Consider the following 22,675-nt stretch of genomic DNA (forward strand, 5'->3'; position numbering starts at 1 on the left):
CAGAAGTAGAAACTGAGCTTTCTAAGTTATCAATCACATAAGTTACTGACCATGTACATTTCATATATTGAAAAATAAAGCAAATAAGACAAAAATTTTAGCGCACTTAACCACACACTATATAAAATAGTTGATATTGTAGACACAAACTAATTAGCCACTCATATGCCATAAACATTAATACTTCAAGAAAAGAGATTTTAAATATAATATTACCGAAACTGTACTAACATAGTATAATATCACAAAAGTTGTAGGAAATATTAAAAATCTGCAAATAACAGGATTACTTCTATTACATTCTAAATCACTTATGCAGACTTCATAAAAGAAATGTGTTAAAAATAAATTTGAGTAAATGCTTACTGTGTTTGTATTTTTAGTCCAGAACTCTGTTCAAGTACTGCCATTTCAAAGAAACAACCTAGTTTCCCAGGAGGATTATTTTTAATAACAGCAGACTTCCTGTTCAATACACAAAATATAACTCTTTTCTTCTGTCAGAAAGCTCAAAATTACAAACTCTACACCAGCCTCTTTGTTCTGAGTTTTCTTTTCCTCTTGGGTGCAGTGACCTCTAAAGATATAAAATTAAGAAGTCTGTCAGGTCTAAAAATAATAATTAATAATGTACATTTAAATTATATAGATGTTTCAATGGTATTAAATAAGAATGCCATCACACCAAAGCTCCAACAAGAAATTGTAAACCTGATATATATACATGATTTTTTCCTCAAAACATTACAGTTGAAAACTTACTAATGAAGACTCTAGTCATGCTAAATCCTACTTAGTAATAAGCTACTTTGAAGTTGTTTCACATGGGTATGCCCTCCCTATACTTAGCATGGATCCGGTGTGCCAATCTGAAAGGTATCCAGGCCAGTGCTGAGACAAAGTGCCTAAGATTTCAACTTACATTTCAATTAAGCCTGAAAATGTAACACAAAGCACTAGTACCATACATCTTTTTTGGCTACCACAGCAGACACCAGAAACAACACGCAAATAGGTATACATCTAGAAATAGTTATAAATCTAATAATTACTGGTCATTAAAAACAAAGAAAATAATAAAAGGTACAGAAACTTGACAATTATGAAAAATGTAAAGAAAATAAATATTACCCACCAATGAAAAACAAAAGAGGAGTAACAGGAAAAGGAATAAGAGAAGACAAAGAAAAAATTGAGAAAAAGAAAACATTGCCAGAAGAGAGAGGCAGCCAGGACAGTGCAGCAGGCCATGCGAACAAACTGTGGCCTGCCAGAGTAAAGCAGGTCACAGGTATGGAAGAGACTTCTTTAAAAAGATGAAATTGATAAAATGCCCATGGTGGGCGTGGCTCAGCACATGAGCATCGACCTAGGATCCAGGAGACTGCAGTTCGATTCCTGGTCAGGGCACATGACCAGGTTGCGGGCTCGATCCCCAGTGGGGGGTGTGCAGGAGGCAGCTGATCAATGACTCTCATCACTGATGTTTCTCTCTCTCTCTCCCTCTCCCTCTCCCCCTTCCTCTCTCTGAAATCAATAAAGATATATTTAAAAAGAAATTAAAAAGTAAAATGCCTAATGTGTTTGAATATACCAAGAGGAGATTTATACAACTGAGGAAGAGTCTGAGAGTAAATCAGTGATGAGCACATAGAAAAAATAAATTAGTAAGGCCAAAAAAGTTATTACCTCTCTAGGGAAAATAATAAATGTACCGATTAAGGAAGGACCATAGTATATTACCTTACCCTACTGCCAAGAGTGTTTTGTAAATGCTGAATACCAACACGACTAAAATAATCATTATATTGGGAGGGTGGGGGCTGGGAAGCATATGTGTGTTTGGGGTGAGAAGTGAAGAATTTAAGAGTATTAAATCCTCACCTTCCTCAGTGGGAAGTCAACAAATAATCCACAGAAATGAAATACAAAGAAATGGCAATATAAACATGTTACTTAGAGACAAAGAGGTATGTACCACAATAATTAGTAAAGGGTTAAAAGTGGTTGTGTCTGGGGAGTAACAAATGGGAGTCAGAGTCAGAAGACTGGTTTCTTACAATAACTATTTTAAAGTTATTTGAATTGCTAAATTATGTGCACATGTAATAATGATTAATGAAAACCAAATTTTTAACAATAATAAGTTGATAGATTTTGGAATAGGACTTGTCAGCTAGCCATAAAGGTGTGTGTGATTAATAGTTTACACACAGTAAAAGCCAGCAAGCAAGACGGGAGAGAAGCTACAGTCTGAAACTCACCACAAGACTGCAAAGGACTGTTCTATGCTGACATAAGCAAACCACAGAAGCATTCAGATTTCTGAGGGAACAAATACTCCCTTTTAATTGTCTATTCTTTGTTTTCCATATGCTTCTATAGCATATGGAAACCTCTCTTTACTACAATGTACTGTCTTATTTTCCTCCCACACTAAACTCTTAGGTCTTTGGACACAGATTGATATGATTCATTCAACAAAGACTTACTTATGGCCACTATGGGCCAGTCACTGTGCTCAGATCTATAATCATGTGATTAAAATAAAATGGCTTTTAAATTCTTGAGTAGATATCTTTATATCCCTGTACCTAGCTAAGTGCTTGAAAAACAAGAGGTGCCCAATAAATGCTTGCTGAATGAAAATAGAGCCCAAAAGAAAAAGAAGTCATTAGGCATTAATTCTAATTCATATTATATTCATTATCCTTGATGGATTACCAATTCACATTATATTCATTATCCTCTAATTCATATTATATTCATTATCCTTGATGGATTACTACTCTTAAATGTCTTGATTGCCCGGCCAGGTGTGGCTTGGCAGTTGAGCATGGAACTAGGATCCAGGAGATCGCAGTTCGATTCCCAGTCAGGGCACATGCCCAGGTTGTGGGCTTGATCCCCAGTGGGGGGTGTGCAGGAGGCAGCCAATCAGTGACTCTCTCATCATTGATGGTTCAACTCTCTCTCTCCCTTCCTCACTCTAAAATCAATAAAGAAATATTAAAAAGAAAAAAAAAGTCTTGATTAATATGATTAATACTAAAATTCTCCAATGTGCAAAAGATAAAAACATAACGACACAGAACCAACCATCATGCTCTTCAAGGGTTCTGAACCTTAATGCTCTATGAGCATAGCTTTCCTTCAGGAGTTTGACAAAATTCATCTGTACCTGTTTCGCTATGACTTCCATTCTCCCCATCCTCTTCTGTAATTACAGGCATACTCAGACTCAAACATTTATCTTCCTTAGGTACATTCTGTATGCCATCTGGAAACAGATGAAAAAATGATTTTATATGAAAACAAAGAATGTTAACTCTTTAAGAAAAAATTTTATACAAATAATGTTCACTATTACAACAACATAAAAATTAGATGTTTAAGCCCTGGCCAGTGTGGCTCAGTTGGTTGGGCATCATCCCATGCACCATAAAAAAGGTTCGCCAGTTTGATTCCCAGTCAGAGCAAATGCCTGGGTTGCAGGCTTGATCCTCAGTAACGGGTATGCAGGAGGCAGCCAATCAATGTTTCTCACATTGATGTTTCTCTCTCTTTCTCCCCCTCCCTTTCTCTCTCTAAAATCAATAACATATATTTTTTTAAATGAGATGTTTAAACTAAAAGCTATAATTGTAATACCAAACAGAAATATCCATCTTAAAATACATAACTTTTTCTAAATATTAATACATTTGTATCTTAGGCTTTGAAAATAGTCTCTAATTTTCCCATTAAAGAAACGGACCCCTAGCCGGTTTGGCTCAGTAGTTAGAGCATCGGCCCTTGGACTGAAGAGTCCTGGGTTCGATTCCGGCCCAGGACATGTGTACCTCAGGTGCAGGCTCAATCCCCGGCCCCTGTCGGGGTTCGTGTGGGAGGCAACCAATCACATCGATGTCTTTCTCTCTCTCTCTCTGAAAAGCAATGGAAAAAATATACTCAGGTGAGGATTAAAAAAAAAAAAAAATTAAAGAAAATGGAGGAAAAGAAATACAACTAGCCAAACACAGACATCTCATTCAGTCTTTTCACACACACCACAGTATGTGTTTGCTGTTACCAGGAAATAATTATTTGTGATACTTTGACTTCATTAACTGATCACAAATGTAAAGTTAACAGCCTTGTTTTTGAATGAAGACGCACTTTCTTTTATCACCACATATGCTCTGCAAGACATACTTCTCTAGTCATAATTTGCCATTGACTTTCCACTTTCCAAAATATTGGAGGTTATCTACATCAACCTTCTGTTGCCTGAAGAAATATCCCATTCAAATTTCTCAGATACCACTGACATATCAGGTCTCACTTGGCACTTAACATCCATGTCCCCAGGGCAATCCCCCCCCCAGTCACTCCTTATTCCTTAAACTGCCTTATTTCCCTCCACAACACTTTACAGCCTGACATACTGTACATTAATTTGTTTCTTTATAGTCTGCCTCTTCCCATTAGGAAATAAGCTTCACAAGGATAGATTTTGGTTTAAGTTGATGTACTCCAGCACTTAGAAAAGTGCTTGGCATATAGTAGGGACTCAATAAATATTTGTTAAATGGTTACATGTGGATTCAACTTTTACAATACATTATTTCATGCAGCACATATGTTAGTAAGTATCTGTTGGCACAGGAGGCAAGAAATTAAATGAAAAGAGTTTAAGCTTTCTGCTCTGAACACATGTATACCGGGATCCTAACAGGCTGCAGATTTTATGGAAGGAAGACATTGCTCTAAGATAGAGCTGAGTAAACTGTAGCAATAAGCTTCCATTTTGAACACAATTCACATTTAATAATGCCATTTTTCCACTGAGTCATTAAAAAAGAATTTTAGCCTTACTTGCAGATCCTACATGTTAATTACTATAATTTTACATAATTTTTAAGATGATAGTCTTTAGAAAATACCTTTCCATTTCTAATCACACTTCTTACACTTTGAATCTATAAAACTTTTCAGTTATTCACAAAATTATAATCAGTATGTTCTACCTAAAATTACTATTGTCGTTCTTCACAATCTTTTAGCCATGTCCATCCATATCGATTATTAATGATTTAATCCACATCTACAACCTAACAGAACCTACCCAACAATGTCAAGGAAGGGTTTCTGAATTCAAAATTGATAGATGAGAAACAAACCTTTGTCTAGTCACATGATGATTAATTGCATTTTAGAGATCTTTTACATTAAATGAATGTTTAAAAAATAAAACTCAGTCCGGCCGGCATGGATCAGCGGTTGAGTGTCAACCTAGGATCCAGGGGATCGAGGTTCGATTCCTGGTCAGGGCACACGCCCGGGTTGCAGGCTCCATGCCCAGTAGGGGGGGCCATGCAGGAGGCAGATGATCAATGACTCTCTCATCATTGATGTTTCTATCTCTTTCTCTCCCTTTCCCTTCCTTTCTCTGGAATCAACAAAGATATATGTTAAAAAACCAACAACAAACACAATGCTACACACACATGCACATACCGCCCCATCACGCAGGCAGGAACCAAGAAGTAAGCACACAAAACTTCAGGATATTTATCTCAAAAGTTTACATATTAAATAAAGCTCATGAACTTCAGTCACAGGTATATTCCTCAGGCCTTCGTCCAGAACTTAATAACACTTATTTTACAGAAAACTGAAAAGAATAGGCAAACAGTCTCTTAAACCATTACAGTTAAGAATCAGCAAAAGGGCAAAAAAACTGCTCCAAGCCTGCACACTGAAAACAGAAAGAAGACACCCACCACAATGAATGTGACAGAAAAACTATATTTAAAAAATAAGACACAGAGCTGACATAAGAACTGCAGCATGAAGCCATCAGTTCAAAGATAAACTGGCCCCTACACTTAAGGTCTTTCTTGATAAGCTCATTTTATTATAAAACTCAGTAAAATAATATGCTCATGATGAAAACCCTGAATCATAGAGAAAATTAAATTATGTTCAGGGTACATTGTTTTAGAAAATAGGAGAGCATAAAAAAACATTTTAGTATTTCCTAATTATAAAAATGATAAATGCAGATTATAGAAAATGAGAAACATAAAGACAAATGTATTATGTTTTAGAAAGATATCAACCAGAATAATTAAACTTTTAAAAAGTAAATTTTGACATTTAAATCATTAACCTCAGTTATCCACAAAACAGTTCCCCAGAGGATGTCAGGTAGTTTGACTATGCTCAAAGCTAATCAAGTGGGATACAATTATAAACAACAGGCTATTGCTCAATCTGAAAACTAATGATTACTGGACATGCAGCTCGAATACAACTTACTTAAGTGCATGCCTAACTTGAGTTCCAGATCCACATTTCCAATTACCTGAGAGACAGCAAGGATAGCAGTTAAAGATTCAGGCTTGGATTCACAGACTGCCATTAAGTCTCAGCTCTATTTATTACCTAGGTGACCTTAGATGTGAAAAAAGTTTGGGCAGACAATAAGGTTACATAAGATCATCTTCACCATCATATCATCATTACTACTACTGATGTCCTTCCACAAATGTGCATGTTATTTTCTAGGAATGGTGAACAGGTATAGCCAAAGCTTAAGTAAAACAAACTTAGTAAATCCAATCAATATACTGAGCACCTATTTATGTGCTAGATAGCTATTATAGGAATTGAGCTTAAAAACGTAGATGCCCCCCTCACCCAAATGAAATCTTCATCCTGTGATTCCTATTTCTGTTAAAGGCACCAACATTCACCCAACTGCTTAAGCATTAAGCATCCTTGTCTAATCCCTCTCCATCAGTCTCTATTACTTATAGGTATACATTGACTGTCATATCTGTTAATCTGCTTGTCTAATTCCTCCAACCACTTGGCCAGATACTCATTACTCTAATTCAGCCTTTTATTTCGTGTTCCTGTTTTCAGTGTGTTCCCACCTATCTACCATGCTACTCCCAGTAGTAGCTAGAAGTGTTTTATATTAGGCATTACATACTTACTAATGTTTCTAATGCTCCTTTTTTGTCCCTGAGCCTGCTAATCAGACTTCAATTTTACGTACGGCGAATATGTTACCTATATAATTTTCAAAAATTAAATTATTAAAATACATAGTCATTTCTTTAAGAACCAAATACCAAAGGTAATTTTATAGATACATTATTTCAAAAGAAAAGCAGGTATAGCTTAATTAGCACAGCTAGAGGGAAATACGATTTACAGGATATTACTTACCATACCTTATTCTACATGTCTGTTTCACACACAAAAATTACTAATAAAGTATGATCTGGAAAATTCTAGACTGATTCTATAACTATCTAGCTATATAACTTGGAGTAAGTTATATTATTAATCTATATGGACCTAAATTTCATCATCTATGAAATGATGAATTTGATGACTCCTATGGTCCCTTTCAGCAGTTAACATTCTAAGAATCTAAGTAATTCATTTATTTTTAATACTAAATCTTACAAGCTTCTCAGTCAAACAAGTATCTAATCCTTTTTAATAACGAAAAATCAGTGAGGGGAGACTATAAATAAGACCCATTCTCCCTTGCTGAGTTTCAAAAAAGACTTTAAAAAGTTACCTCTTTTTCTGGAAGACATCTTCCTTCCTACTGGTTTCAATGTTTCTTTGTTTCTTTTTTTCCTGGTTGCTTTGATTTGTCCTTGACCAGAGGCAGAGTCAGAGTCAGAAGAGTCAAGTTTGACTTGACGATGCCTTCTTGACTTGGAAGCCTTAAGAACAAGAAACCCAATTACCCACAATGAATTACAAAATGAATCCAACTGATAAAGACAAAATACACAATCAAAGACGAGGAAAGATTTACAAAACTATTTATTATAAGTACTTTACCATTATACTGGCCTGCTTAATACTTGTCACATGTGTACACTCTTTTATCTTAAATACAACAGGAAAAGTTCCTGCAGTTGTCATCATCATCTACTCAAACTGAGTTAAAATATAGTTGTAGCTGCATGGTTGAAATGAATTCATAAAGGACAAATACTGGTTTTACTGCCTAGTAACCTATTCTCCCTTTCTTTTAATATTTAATTTCCTTAGTTTCCACCATGTGTTTTAAGTGGAACTACTACTTTATGCCTGGCTACAAGTCTGGCCATGTGGCCCTGATCTAGTCAAAATGAGTTTCACAACCGAGTGGTCACTGACTTGTTCAGGGGTGGGCATATGTATGATGAGCATCAGAACTGAGACACTCAATTTTAGAATTCTGTTAAACTATGAGGAAATAAAATTCTCCCTTCCCATTGAACCTGAAGCTGGGAACAGGCAAAGCTGGAGCTGTCATGAAGAGCACTTGAAGACAGTGAAGGGAACATAAAAGGTGAGAAGCGGAGGGACAGTCCAAGGACATTTTAGTTACATCAGTCAATGCTTAAGCAGAGTCCTGACTAACAGGAGTTTTCAGTTAATGTCATATACAGCGCAGATAGGTATAAACAATTGTTTAAAAGCTACCATGCATTGTATGTAAATTGTATGTCAAAAAGGAGAAAAAAAAACCACAACTATGCAATAACACATACTTATAACAATTTATGGGGATTATAATTTATTTAATGATTTAAAAAAAATTTTTTCATAATGTCTTAAAACATCAGTGATCACTATATAATATGGAAACAGTTCTGGTTTAAAAGAATTTGGAATTAACTTATTATTCTTAGTGCTTTCATTCAACAGTATTTTGTGAGAACAAGATGGCGGCATAAGTAGCTGCAGCCCACAACCACATCAAAATTACAACTAAACTATAGAACAACCATCACTCAGAACCTCCTGAAATCCAGCTGAACAGAAGTCCTACAAGGAGGGAACTAAAGAAGCATCAAGACTGGTGGGAGGAGCAGAGATGCGGGGCGGAATCTGGGATGAATCTGATGAATCGCAGAGACACGGCTGTGGTCCCACACCCAGGTGCTGTGGTTTAGGACCCGGAGGGATATCTCGGCAGTGGAGGTTTCCCAGAGGAGCGAAGGGTCCCAGCCCCTATCAGGTCTCTCAGCCCAGGGTTCCAGTGCTGGGAAGAGAAGTCCCCACAACTTCGGGCTGTAAAAACCAGCAGGGATTGTGGCTGAGTGACACAGAGGCTGTGGGAGTCCCAGGCAGCTCCTTTTAAAGGGCCAGCGCATGAACTTATTCAGAAGCACTCCCTGAGCTCCAGCGCTGGGCAGCAGCTTGAAACAAACCTGGGACATTAGAGGAGGAATTAACTTGCCTGGAATCAGGACAAGACCTGGAGGGGCAGCTTTCTCCCAGACAGAAGAGCTGGCAGAGGCCATTGCTCCTTTGATGAGATCTCCACCATCAGAGCCAGCAGGCAGGCGTCTTTTCTGAATCTCCATCAACCTGGCTCACAAGTTTTGCCCCTGTCGTGGTGAATCCCTAAGACACCACCTCTCCCTACTTGAAAGCTCATCCAAGCCATTTCCAGTGGCTTTTCTATGCAAGTGGCCTCTCTAGCCTCATGCTTAGGACTTTCCTAAAATCTCTCAAACAAGCAGCAGCTGGCCTCAGCATGCCTCTCAGCTCTTGATAAGTGGCCCCAGGCCTGGCACTAGCAGCAGCCTGCACTGGTTCATAGCTTGGCCTCTCCTAGACACCTCCAAACCCAGCACAAGTAGCAAACATCTACGGATTGTTGTGTAGTTCATGCTGGGTGGCCCTGGGCAGGGCACAGGTAGAGCCTGACTTTGCACCTCCCGGGAGGCCCCAGAAACAGTGCACCTGGTGGTCAGCTTTAACCACACGAGATTACAACCCTACCACATCCACAAGTGACACACTGAAGGGGCAAACTCAGTGAACACCAAAGCCCCACTGAAGCAAATCCTGCTCCACAGGGGTGTTTCCTGCACAGCACCTCTTTGGCTGTAGTTGCAGTTGGTCCTCACAGCTGATTGGGCTGGGGGTCAATTCCTCCCAGTGATACCAATAGCAACCAAGGCTCAACTACAACAGAGCAGTGTATAGTCCACACAGGAGAGCATCTAGAAGGCTCAGCTCAGGTGACTGGGGAGACTGAGCCACTGGGCCCTACAAGACACCTACTACACAAAGCCACTCTACCAGTTCCAGGAGACATAGCAGTGTACCTAATACATAGAAACAAACACCACAAAGCAGCCAAAATGCAGAAGCAGAGAAACATCTCACAAATGAAAGAACAAAAGAAATCTCCAGAAAAAGAACTAAATGAAATGGAGCCAAGTAAGCTACTAAATACAGAGTTCAAAATAATGGTTATAAGGATGCTCAATGATCTTAGTAAAACTTTTAAGGAAACTAGTGAGATCATCAATGACATAAAAAAGAACCAGTCAGAAATGAAGGCTACACCAACTGAAATTATGAATAATTTACAGGGAATCAATAGTAGAGAACACCGAGAATCAAGTCAGCAATCTGGAATATGAGGAAGCAAAAACCACCAATCAGAAGAGCAAAAAGAAAAAAGAATCCAGAAATATGAAGATAGCAAAAGGAGTCTCTGGGACAACTTCAAGCAGCCCAACATTCACATTATGGGGATTCCAGAAGGAGAAGAGAGCAAGAAATTGAAAACCTATTTAAAAAAATGATGACAAAAAAACTTCCCCTACCTGGTGAAAGAAACAGACTTACAAGTTCAGGAAGCACAGAGGGTCCCAAACAAGAGGAACCCAAAGGGGCCCACACCAATACACATCATAGTTAAAATGCCAAAGGTTAAAGACAAAGATAGAATCTTAAAAGCAGCAGGAGAAAAGCAGTTAGTTACCTACAAGGGAGCACCCATACGACTGTCAGCTGATTTCTCAACAGAAACCTTGCAGGCCAGAAGGGAGTGGCAAGAAATATTCAAAGTGATGAAAAGCAAAGACCTACAACCAAGATTGCTCTGCCCATCAAAGCTATCATTTAGAATTCAAGGTCAGATAAAGAGTTTCACAGATAAGAAAAATCTAAAGGAGTTCATCACCACCAAACCAGTATTACATGTAATGTTAAAGGGTCTTCTTTAAGCAGGAGTTAATGACCAAAAGAAACTGAAAAACAAAATAGACCCAGAGACACTGAAGCAAGCAACAGACTGTTGTATCTCAGAGGAAAGAGGGATGGGGGTGGGGGGTGGGAAGAGATTAACAAGTTATATGCATATATGCGTAACCCATGGACCCGACAATAATGGGACGAAGGCCTGGGGAGGGGGTGAGAGCGGGGGGGGGGGGTCAATGGGGGGGGGAAATGGGACACCTGTAATACTTTCAACAATAAAGATAAATTTAAAAACAAACAAAAAACCCCCACAAAATGCAGTATTTTGTACTCAATTTACTGTAGAATCGCAAATATATAACATTTAACTAACCTACAGTCACTTTTCACTTTTTATTTATTCCTTTTTTATTTCTACAACCAGAAAAATGGCAGTAATTTTCCACAGAATACATTCTTAGATTCATGAAAAAAATCCAAGGGAAAAAAATGAGATTAATCACATACATTTATCAGTGTTCCCTCCTGAAGCCCCACTAAAATGAGAGTAAAGGAACAAAAATGAACAAATTCACAAAACAAAGAGAATAAGAAACAAAGCATCTGTAAAACAACAACAAAAACAAAATTTGGGAAGTGGAAAAGTGAGTGATAGCTGATAACAGAATGAAGAAAGCTGAAACCTAATTGCTTATATTGAGGAAGTTAATATAAACCAAGCTGATCCAAGTGGATCAAGAACTGGAGTCATCAGAAATGGGACTAAAAAAATGAGTGGATATGTTGAAAATCTACATAGGGAATAGAGTCCCATTTCTCTGCCTCAAAGCTAAACAACTGACTTTCTGCTGCAGTAAATAGGAGGTTTGTTCTTTGGAGAGTCTAAACCAGAGAAGCTGCAGGCTTGAGAAAACTCGGACAGCTGGGGAAGGGGACAGAGCCCCTTACTGAAAAAAGGGAGGTTGTGTGAAACCTGCATAAAGAATGATAAGCCTCTCGGCTGATTCTCTCAGTAGGCTTCCCAAACACTGGGAGCTGGGCTTATTTACCACTTTCCTCCCCTAGACAGAGAATGGAAGATCGCTATCTGGTAAAAATGATTAGATTCAAGAAAAAGAAATATTTGAGATCCAAAAGCTGTATCGCCACATGACACTCTCAAATATGATCTGAGGATCTTCAAACATTTAAAAAAAAGCCAGCAAAACAGGACCTCAAAGAGGAAAGGAGGAAACTTCAAAAAACTGTAATTAACATCCACAAAGAAGTAATGCATCCAGAAAAAAAGATAAAGAATTTTTTAAGTTGAAAAAGATTCAGAGAAGAAAAAAATATCAGTAATAAAAAAAAGTCAGCAGAAATTTAAAAAATTCAATGTAATGCTCAGAAGACAAAGTTTAAGAAATCTCTCTGAAAATAGAAAGAGATTAAAATAAGAAAATAAAAGTTCAAGAAAAGAAAAAGAGGAAAATGCAGCAAAGAACTCTTATCAAAGAAACAATACAAAAAAATCCCTCCGACCTGAATGCTATCAAATCAAAGTATGCCCACCATGAGAGCCAAGGACAACAAAGGAAAAAAGACCTACACCAAGTTACATTACAGGAACTTTCAGAACTCCAAGGATAAAGAGAAAATCCTAAAACCTTCCATGAACAGGAAAACAAAAGCTGGAAGAAATAAAGAACAATGGCATCAAAATTCCACATAAATACCAGAAGTAACTAGGAGGAAAATTGAAGATGGTTGCCTTTTAAGATTAGGAATACAGGGGTAGGAAGTGGTGGAGCAGGAGACTGCTGAGTTATACAAGCTACATGGTCCTATCAGACTTTTTAAACTATGTACATGTGCTCTTAGATGAAAAATCAAAATGTAATTAAAATACCATCAAGTCAGCTTTGGCTAGTGTGGCACAGTGGTTAGAGCACTGGCGCAAGCCCTGGAGGGTTGAGGGTTCGATTCCCGGTCAAGGGCACGTTCCTGGGTTGCAAGTTCAATCCCTGGCCGCTGCAAGGGCACATGCGAGAGAGGCAATCAATCAATGATCCTCCCTCTATCTCTCTCTCTCCTCCCTCCTCTCCACTCTCTAAAAAAATCAATGGAAAAAATATCCTCGGGTGAGGATTAACAACAAAAAGCATCAAGTCAGTTTCTAAATTACCTTACTAAAGAAATAACTTACCTGAACAACAACTGAAAAGGCCTTCGATTTTATTTTTGCTAATGATTCTGCCCTTTCACATCTCTGAAATAAAAATACACAAGAAGGGGAAAAAGTTAAAACATGCAAAGTGAAATTATGAGTACCCACAGAAATAAGACTTTAGACAGAGGTAGGGTATAAGAAAGTAACACGTATTGGACACGTATTGAGTAAAGACACAAACACCACATTCCCACAGCAGGTGCCATGAGAACATCCCCATAGCTATGGATTTTTTTCATTCAGTACTTGAGGATACTATGAATGAAAGCCTTGGTGATGAAGCCATTCCCACCTCATCAGCCTATGCCCAAAGATGGCCCTTGTCTCATCCGCTAAAATGGATGGAAACTCTACAGGCAGGAAGCGGTACTGAATAGCTTGAGCTTCACACCAGTTGAAAGGCTGGCAGGAAGTGAAAAAAGACATTACAAAATCCTTACTCTGCCCCTGTAAGGACTCAGAGCACTCCACCATCATCCTTACCTTTCCCTGCTGAAAACTGTTAACATCCTCACTTCCAATACACACCTGATGTGGTATTATACAAGGTTTCCAGTAAAAAACAAGCTAGCTCTTCACAGAACCCATGTTCCAGAATTTTCTAAGATATTTATTATAATACTGACCAAGGATTATAATGCTTAGTATACAGAATCACAGCCTCACATAAAATAAAATGAAGCTAATCAAACTACTGCTCTGTAAGCAATCACAGTGAATTTTTCTGACCTCTGATTCTTGTGAATTTTCTTCCTTCTTTTCTTCTCCATCTTTAACTTTTGATTTTAAGGATGGATTCTGAAAGAGCAAAAAATTTATATATACACATTAACAATTCAAATGACCTAAAAATTAAGTGCAAATCAATTTCAGAACAATGAGAATCATTTACTTCAAAAAGATCACTTTGCATTATTGCGGTATGGCTCACCACCTGACATTAAGATCATGGCTAGGTTTCAGAATAGTTCTAAAATTCATCAACAAAATGCCTAAATCCTGCTAATGAAGGACAACATGTACTTTAGGTGGTAAAGAAAACTGGTTTATTCTCCTTTCCTTCATGTTTTCAGAGGTCTTAGTAATGATATCTTAGTAACCACGAAACATAGTTTATTAAAAGAGAGCACTATTCAAACATTCTAAAGTGCACTACCTCATTAAAATAAATGTGGGGAGAGGAAGCAAAGTGTCTACTTCTCCCAAGACTGTCATCTCATCGCTTTCCTTGTACATCTTTTTCCAAAATTAATTTGACCCGGCTCCTATGATATAATGGAAAGCCCAAAAGAGGCACCAAATCTTTCTGAAAAACAGTATGTAAGAAAATACCTATCTAGCATTTAAGAAAAACACTAGTAAGTAATCAGAAAATGCGTATTTTTACTTTTTCTTTTTGTTTAGAAGTATTTACTAAAATAGGATGGAGTAGTGGTTTCAAGGGTAAATTTAGCAAGGCTGGCCTTTAAGTTTCCAGAATAAAAAAGTTTCTCCAGCTGAAAAGGCTAATGTGGAATATGGGTAACTCTAGCCTCAGTATTTGGGTCAGAAAATTAAATTGCAGATGTGTGCTGATGAGATCTGTAAATGGATAAACTGAGGCTGGCAGAGCACAATGGGGGCAGCCACCACTCAGGTCTAGCTATCTACTTGCCAGGCAGTGAAGGGGGACCAGTGCTGCAAAACCTCTGAACTCCACAAATATTTACATTTTAGTGCTTAATTCAAAATTTTAAAACAATGTCAGGATCAATGCTGTGCCAAATGAAACATATCTGTGTGCAGGACTTGGACCAAAGACTGCCAGTGTGCAACCTCTGGGAAGTGCTAAATTATAAAGATTGCAATAAATCTGTGGTATACCAAGATGACTCATTCCTCTATAATCATATATATATAATTACATGAGTTATTTAATTATACATCATGTAATTGTTACTAATTATAATTATTTGATTACATATGCAAAATATATAGAATTTGTTTGAATGTTAAATAACATCACATAGCTAATAAGTGGCAAAGAAAAGTAAAGTCCTCTAAATCTTAGCTCCACAGCCATGTAGCCCCTCAGGGAGGCTGCCTCTCAACGTTATCACCCATGTCCAGCCACTCGTGTGTAGTGCAAATGCAGAGGTGAGGTATCAAACAAGCAGTCACATACCTTCCTCTCTTTGTGCCACTGCTGATGCTCCAAAACTATGTTCTTAATATTATCAAAAAAATCATCCTTTACCAAGCTGAGGGTTTTGTCTGGAATGGCTTTATCAGTTGAAATTACATGTTTCATGTTCTGATAATGATCATGAACATTCAGCATTTCCTAAAAGTGAAAAGAGGAGTCTATTTCAGTTTAAAGGAGAAATTTACAGGCAAAACCAACACAAAATAAAATGGCATTCCAAAGTGACTGTGTCAATAAGGAATAGCATGCTATAGTATATCGAAAACAATGTGATCACGTAAACAAAATAGTACAACTTTATTAATAAAGAGGCTGCTTTCCAGAGGTATGGATTCATTCAATTCAACTCAACAAACACTAAGTAATATACACTGTATGGGGAAAGACTAATTGGTTAATAAAGGACTGCATTCCTGGATATAATAAAAATTATTTGTAGCATAACGTATCATTAAATATCACTACTGGTAATAACTCAAATCACATTATTATTTTATGTTGTCATTATCAAGGATGTTTACATAGTTCTTTATGCTCAGCTAAAAGTTTGTGCATGACTCACCTAATCCTCCACAGAGACAGGCTGACTTTCACAAGTCTCAAAGCCTATGTGCCTGTACCCATAAGCTTCATCACTACTTCAGTGTTAAGATTTAGCATTAAAAGAAATAGAGACGGTTTATGAGAGCATTTGAGGTGCTGCTTATTAATTAGACCTTCCTCCCCCAGCAACCTCCAGCCAAATGGGCGGATACATGGGTTAAGGAGGAAAACAGTACACTGCACGCCGACTTAAATAAAACCGGTACTGGGACTTGGCTCAAATGTCAGCAGGGAACTGTTGACCCTTCCTTCATAGATGGCCACTACAACATCTGAGTCTTGCCTAAGTTAGGCTACTCAACTCATTTCTAGTAGATTTTGATGGAATACCAGACATCTGTTCAAGGAATCAGAAACTGCTCAGTAGTGATGTGTTCATATATGCAGAATCTTCAAGGAGAGCAGTGGCCAGACATGGGGAGCCCATAACTTTTTACAGTTTACAATGTGCTGTACTCCCATTATCTTACTACATGCAATACAATGGAGGGGAAAGACCACTAGTTGGACTTGGTCTGGGCCTGAGTTCTGTCACTTGCCAGATTGTGACCTTGAGCCAATCCCTCAATCTGAGAATCATGTTCCACATTTGTACAAAAGTAAGTAATGCCACCTAACCCACTGTAAAAACATTAAGTGAGCTTATACAAGTGAGAGTGTTCTGTATAAGGTAAAGCACTATACAAAATTAAAGTGTTAAGAAATAAAAGTGCCTGGACTTTGGAGCCTATAGACTTAGACATTCAAATCCAGTGTCTGCACCTTACTTTCTGCAAATTACTTAACTTCTCTGAGCTTCAGTTTCTGAAAATACCACCTCCTCTGCAAGGTTACTATGATGATTAGTGAGGTAACATATATAAAACATATAGTTCCTGGTACATGTTGAAAACTTAACAAATAATGGCCATTATTATAATTTTATAAATGAAAAGAGACTTAGATATAATTAGCTGGTCATATTTAAGTAGCAGAGTTAGAATTAAAAATCTGATGTTTTGATTCAATATCCTATCCTCTTCATTTTATTATGCCTCCTTCACCACAAAACTAGAACTAATGAATGGCAGAATTCAGGTCTGCTGACATGAGGACATAAAAGCATTTGCAAGCGGTAGATGGGAAGTAGAAAAGTATTAAATTGAAGGATTATCAGTGAGGATGGGTCAAAGGCAATACAAGGACAGGACAAATAGAATCAACAGAGGTACTGAGAGAAAAGGCTCTCAAAGCAGATGTTGCAAACCAAAGATCTGAGATAAAGTCAGGATGACTTCACACAAACTACTCCAATCCCAGAAGCTTCCAGGAATAGGCATTTCATAGCCTGGCCCTTCTGACCTTCCTCTCCCACCCTAAAAGAACAGGCCTTGGTGCATCACTCCAGCTCTGTTCTCTTAAATCTTCCTAGTTTTCAATAGTGGGTTTTAAAATAAGCATTGTAAAAAGAATAGGAAATAAATACATATTGTAAAATAAAATAAAATAAAATAAAATAAAATAAAATAAAATAAAATAAAATAAAAAAATAAAATAAAATAAAATAAAATAAAATAAATAAAATAAAATAAAATAAAATAAATAAAATAAATAAAATAAATAAATAAAATAAAATAAAATAATAAAATAAAATAAAATAAAATAAAATAAAAAAATAAAATAAAATAAAATAAAATAAAATAAAATAAAATAAAATAAAATAAAATAAAATAAAATCCCTTTATTTTTTTAATCCTCACTAGAGGGTATTTTTTCCAATGTTTTTCAGAGAAAGTGGAAAAGGGAGAGAAAGAGAGAGGGAGAAGGAAAGGGAGAAAGAGAAACACTGATGTGAGAGAGACATCAATTGGTTGCCTTCGGCATGTGCTCCGACCTAGGCTGGGGATCCGAGCCTGCAATCAAGGTACGTGCCCTTGGCCCGAATCAAACCCGGGACCCTTCAGTCAGCAGGACAACACTCTAACCACTGAGCCAAACTGGCTAGGAGCAAATCACTTTAAATTCTTGTTTTATGATCTATCTAAAGAGTCAAATATAAATGGTGGTTTCAGTTTCTGAATCTAAATATCCTGAGTCCAAGTCCAGTCCTCAACATCTTTGTTTCTTGCTGTGCTTCGAGATTTATTCCATACATTTTGATATACTCAGGGTGTGTTATTTCCGATACTTCAGAGAAAATAACATTCATTCTATGACTGGTTAAAATCATTAAGAAATTTTCAGTATCCCGCAGAAAAATGTATAACCTCAATATATAGTTAGCAATAAAACCATTTTTTAAAAAATATCAAGAGAATAAAAGCAAATTTACCTCTAAGACATCAGAAGTGATAAGTTTCATTACACGATCATTTGGGTCCTTAAATTCTTCCGTAATTTCAGCTCGCTGAATTTTTTTCTTCATTCTGTATGACAGCTATATAATAATGAATGTCTTTTAAAGTATATTTTTTAAGTATAGAAATAAGACAGCAGCAAAAATTGTCCATCAGTAAACACAGATGAAACAGAAACAGCGCTAAGTATATTTTTATTAAATAATCCATTTTTAAAAGACTTAAGAGTTTTGAAATAATCCTGAAGATGCCATGCCATGTGCTTACAAATTCAGATGACATTCAGAAAAGTACCATATTTGCCAGCTGATGGCAGAACCAGAACTAGAACCAAGTGCTCTTCTAATCTAGTTTCTCAATTGTCATAAGATCAACAAAATATCATATTTTATTAGTGGAAATTTCAACTTTTTACCAACTGACATTAAAATTCCTTGGTTCTCTTTCAGCAGTAGCCTCTTTGATGTCTGAATAAAGACATGAACAAATGCAGATACTGAATTTAATGTCCTCTTCTAACAATCTGCTTAACAGATGGCATTTGGAAACACACTGCATTTAAAAGCAGAGACTGAATTCTGATTGCAATAAAAAATAATCAGAAAGCATTTCCTCCTATTTTAAGAAGCCTTTCTACAAGTATTGTAAACTATATAATATTCTTTCCACATTATGGAGACTGAAGTACTTTATGGACAATGAAGTATAACTTCTCATTTTGAAGAAACAATTTATTTTAGGTAACATACCAATTTGGGCATTGCTGTAAAGTGAAATGCTTTGTCAACTCGGAGCTTCCTAAAAATATAGGCTGCATCAAAATGTTGTGCATTTATCAAATCTTGTTGAAATTTTAAAACTTCATCCCAATCCTTCAGGGCAACTCTAATCTGCAAACATGAGAAGTAAAAAAGTTGTTACTAAATGTAAATCTTCTTTCACAAATGTTTTATACTTTGAAACACTGGCATTTCTATATAAATCAGTTTGTTGTAAAAATATTATACCCGTTTTGTGTTTCTGCTGATGGAAAACAACTCAAGTATTACCTTTTGTTTTGGTTGACACAGTTGCGTGTTATATAACCCATACAGCAGATACAAAGCACCAACTCTGATCTGGAAGGTGTATGGAGGTAAAAAATATCGCCAAGCCAAAGCTAAAGCTTCTTTTGTAAACGTGTTCTTTTCTAAATTTCTCATTTTACCACTAGAAAACAAAAGAGAAAATATTTTATGACTTTAAGTAAATAAGTAACAAACAAAAATTAGAAGAGGTATATTCTAGCAGCTGCTAGAAATCAGATGGGTGTTCCACATCTGATCCCTTCCTGCTTTAAGCACAAAAACCTCATCTTTAGTTGTGATTCCTCACTGAGGCATAGGCATACACTTGGTAAACATGAGGCATCTTCATAAAGCATCAACTTGACTTGCTGAATTAGGGAGCAAAAGTGGAGGAGTTGCAAATTATTCCTGGTTGAGAACTTAAAACATTTAATACATTAAAATAAGCATGGTTATGTTACAGAATAAAATATACAAGCTACATACTGGATATTTTCCCCAATACTCTCAGGGATTCACACTAAACCTTATTTGTCCTTGGGACACCTTGATAAAAAAATTAGAGACCATAATGTAACCCACCCCTTCCTTCCAATTCTTCAGGGCAAAGTTCACCCAAGTAAAGAAGGAGCAGGATAAGAAAGCAGATTCCACCATACTCCCAAAGCCTGGGCTCTTCAAATAATAAATACAATAAAAGAATGCAAAATACCTACTGTAAGTAAAGGCAACCAAAGCAACTTCTAAATAAAGTCCCCCGCACTCAAGTGGTCTCTACTTTTCTTCCTCCTTTTAGTTTTTTCTCATGAGCTAAAAATTGAGGTAACCCCAGCAAAATGTTTCTGAGCTACCATTTTTCCCAAGAGGGTTACAGTGAAAGATCATGGGTTTTGGAAACAGGCAAACATTTAGTTCCAGCATCTGCTCTACTAGCTGTGTGATCAGGGAGGAATTACTTCACCTCCTTAAGCCTCATTTTCCTCATCTGTAAAACACCTATTATACCTGTTTTTCAGAGTTGTTCTGTGGATTAAATACATTAAGCTATAAATGCATCACATTTAGTAGCATTAAAATAGTTCCTCTCCTATGGTTAATTGTACAGCAAACAACTCCTCGTCCTCCGTCCCCTGCAATGTACAAACTACGTAGGTAATTACTTTACATCAACACAGAGAAAAAAGAGAACTTTTACATTTTATTCAGCAAAACAGCTTTCTAATCACAAGAACGCATTCATTCAATTATTTAGCCTTTTCAATATTGTATGTATTATGATAATGGATACCAGATTCATCCAGTCACTGGTCTCATAGAGCTCTGTCTAATGGAGGGAAATTTTTAAAAAAAACATTTACTGAGCACTTGGAGTGCCCTTACCATATATTAAACACCTTGCTGATTGGCTATTTCAAGCCAGAACTCGCCCCTGGGGCTGGCTACTTTGGTCAGCAAGGTGTTTAAAATTACTTAATGTAAATGCAGACACGAGTTATCTCGGGACCAGTGGGCAACATCTGGCCACGGAAACACGTGTATACTCCTGACAGCAAGGTGATTATTAGTCGGCAAGGTAATTAATTAGCTCGTTCAATCCTCAGAGCTACAATATGAGGTACTACCACTGTCCCTGTTTTACAAATAAGGAAGTTCAAGCAAGTAACTTACACAAAAGTCACAGTAAATGGATTCTGATTCAAATTCAGGCAGTTGGGCTCCACAATCTGTGCTCTTAAACACTAATACTGTATTTTGAACTACACACTTAGAACAAAATGTGTTTAAGTCGAAAGATAACATAAGCAGAATGTTATAGGAAAAAAAAGAGCAGTATCCGTTACTTAGTTGAAAAGGGCAAAGGAAGTCTTCCCTGAGGAACTGTCATTTGAACTTAAACCTGAGTGAAGAATAAAGTGGCCAGGCAAAGGGAGTTGGGGGAAAGCTCCAGGCTGAGCAAGCGCCAGTAGAGGGCCACAGACATTGGAAACGCTGTAGAGGGCTGGAGAAGGAAAGTGCATGGAAGAGGATGGGTAGATGGATCTCTGAAGACAAGAGAGCAATCACAGGGGTCTAGCCAACCACGTTGGGGAATCTGAGCTGGAAACCACCGAAGGGTGGTAAGCAAGGGAGTGACATGATCAAATGTGCACTTTAGCAAGAGACCTCTGGTTGCTATGGGTAAAATGAATTCAAACGTGCGTTTTGTCTCCACCTAGGTGTCTCCTTTGTTTTGAAACAAGGGATTCTAGGCCAACAAGACTGGAGAAGGGCAAACGATGGTGACCTAGGTCAGGCTGGGGCAGTGCAGATGGAGAGGAGAGTTTGGAAGGGCGGCCAGGCAGGAATACATATTCGGGAAGAGGCCGCAAAAGGGTGCAACCGAAGCCAATGAAATCGCCCAGGGAAAGCGCGCGGCCTGAGCCCAGAAGGCCCGGGGAGACGGAGGTAGCCCTCAGAGACCGCCATTTTTCTAAGCCCTCCCCAAGAGGGGGTGCGGGGCGGAGTATGCAAGTACCTACGCCGCGTCGGAGCTGCCGAGGGAGAGGGGCGGGGAGCGGACGAGAAACACCCACCAGAAGATGGTGCCGAACTTCATGCTCCTCCAGAGCTCCGTGAAGTCCTCGAAGCGCACGCTGTCCGTCTCCTGGAAGCGGCTGAGCAGCGCCTCGCAGTCGGCCTGCAGGCCCGGAGGCGTCCCCATGGCTGCAAAGCCGGCGCGCGCCCCGAGCGCTCCGGGCCGCCGCGGTCGCCGAGGAAACCTCGCCCGACGCCCCGCCCCCTACGACGTGACCCGCACGCGCCCCGTGACGCCTTACGCGACCCCTTTAGCCCCACCTCCAGCTAGCGGGCGCGATGCTTTCCTCGCGTGCGGGGCGCGTAGGGCTCGGCTCTCTGTTAATTCATGGACTAAAATCAGTCCTTTTAATTTTTTTGAAGAGGTTGCTATGGCAGGTGACCTAGGAGCCCAAGAAGGAATGTAGGTCTACACTGGGCCAGCTTATGAAGATGGGCTTTACCCTGTCACTCTCCTTTCAAGTGACAGGGTGACGGAAGTCAACCTTCATAGCTTGGGAGGAGCAGCTCAGAGCCGCAGCCCACCCCGCGTGGAAAGAGGACCTGAAGAGGGTTTACTAGGAGACGGACTGGACTCCTCCCTCACAGCCTATCCCCGCGCGACACGGAGCTCACTGTGTGCCTCTCTCCTGGGAGCCCCCGCGGTCTCCCAGCGCAGTGCTTAGTGGAGAGCATTTACTTTGTACGTTCTTACGTC

General features: G+C 38.2%; 1 protein-coding gene across 1 annotated transcript; it reads right to left on the reverse strand.

The window, feature by feature from the left end:
* On the reverse strand, positions 1 to 22,140 carry SNAPC1 (small nuclear RNA activating complex polypeptide 1). The gene is made up of 10 exons (XM_016198229.2): positions 21,978 to 22,140; positions 19,387 to 19,546; positions 19,087 to 19,227; positions 18,313 to 18,417; positions 15,378 to 15,536; positions 13,943 to 14,011; positions 13,190 to 13,252; positions 7,583 to 7,733; positions 3,182 to 3,280; positions 1 to 577 (listed from the first exon to the last, which is right to left on the reverse strand). The coding sequence occupies exons 1-10, from the start codon at positions 22,103 to 22,105 to the stop codon at positions 525 to 527; spliced, it is 1,128 nt and encodes a 375-aa protein (XP_016053715.1). The 5' UTR covers positions 22,106 to 22,140; the 3' UTR covers positions 1 to 524.
* Positions 22,141 to 22,675: the final 535 nt, after the last annotated feature.

This window comes from Miniopterus natalensis, chromosome 1 (genome assembly GCF_054644295.1).
Source record: "Miniopterus natalensis isolate mMinNat1 chromosome 1, mMinNat1.hap1, whole genome shotgun sequence".
Lineage (NCBI taxonomy): Eukaryota > Metazoa > Chordata > Mammalia > Chiroptera > Miniopteridae > Miniopterus > Miniopterus natalensis.

Coding starts and splice junctions, on each gene's coding strand:
- SNAPC1 (XM_016198229.2), bottom strand. CDS start 22,105: ATGGGGACGCCTCCGGGCCTGCAGGCCGACTGCGAGGCGCTGCTCAGC. Junction 15,537..18,312: donor TCACTTCTGATGTCTTAGAG/GTAAATTTGCTT, acceptor TTTCACTTTTAG/GAAATGCTGAATGTTCATGA. Junction 3,281..7,582: donor GATGTCTTCCAGAAAAAGAG/GTAACTTTTTAA, acceptor ATCTGTTTCCAG/ATGGCATACAGAATGTACCT.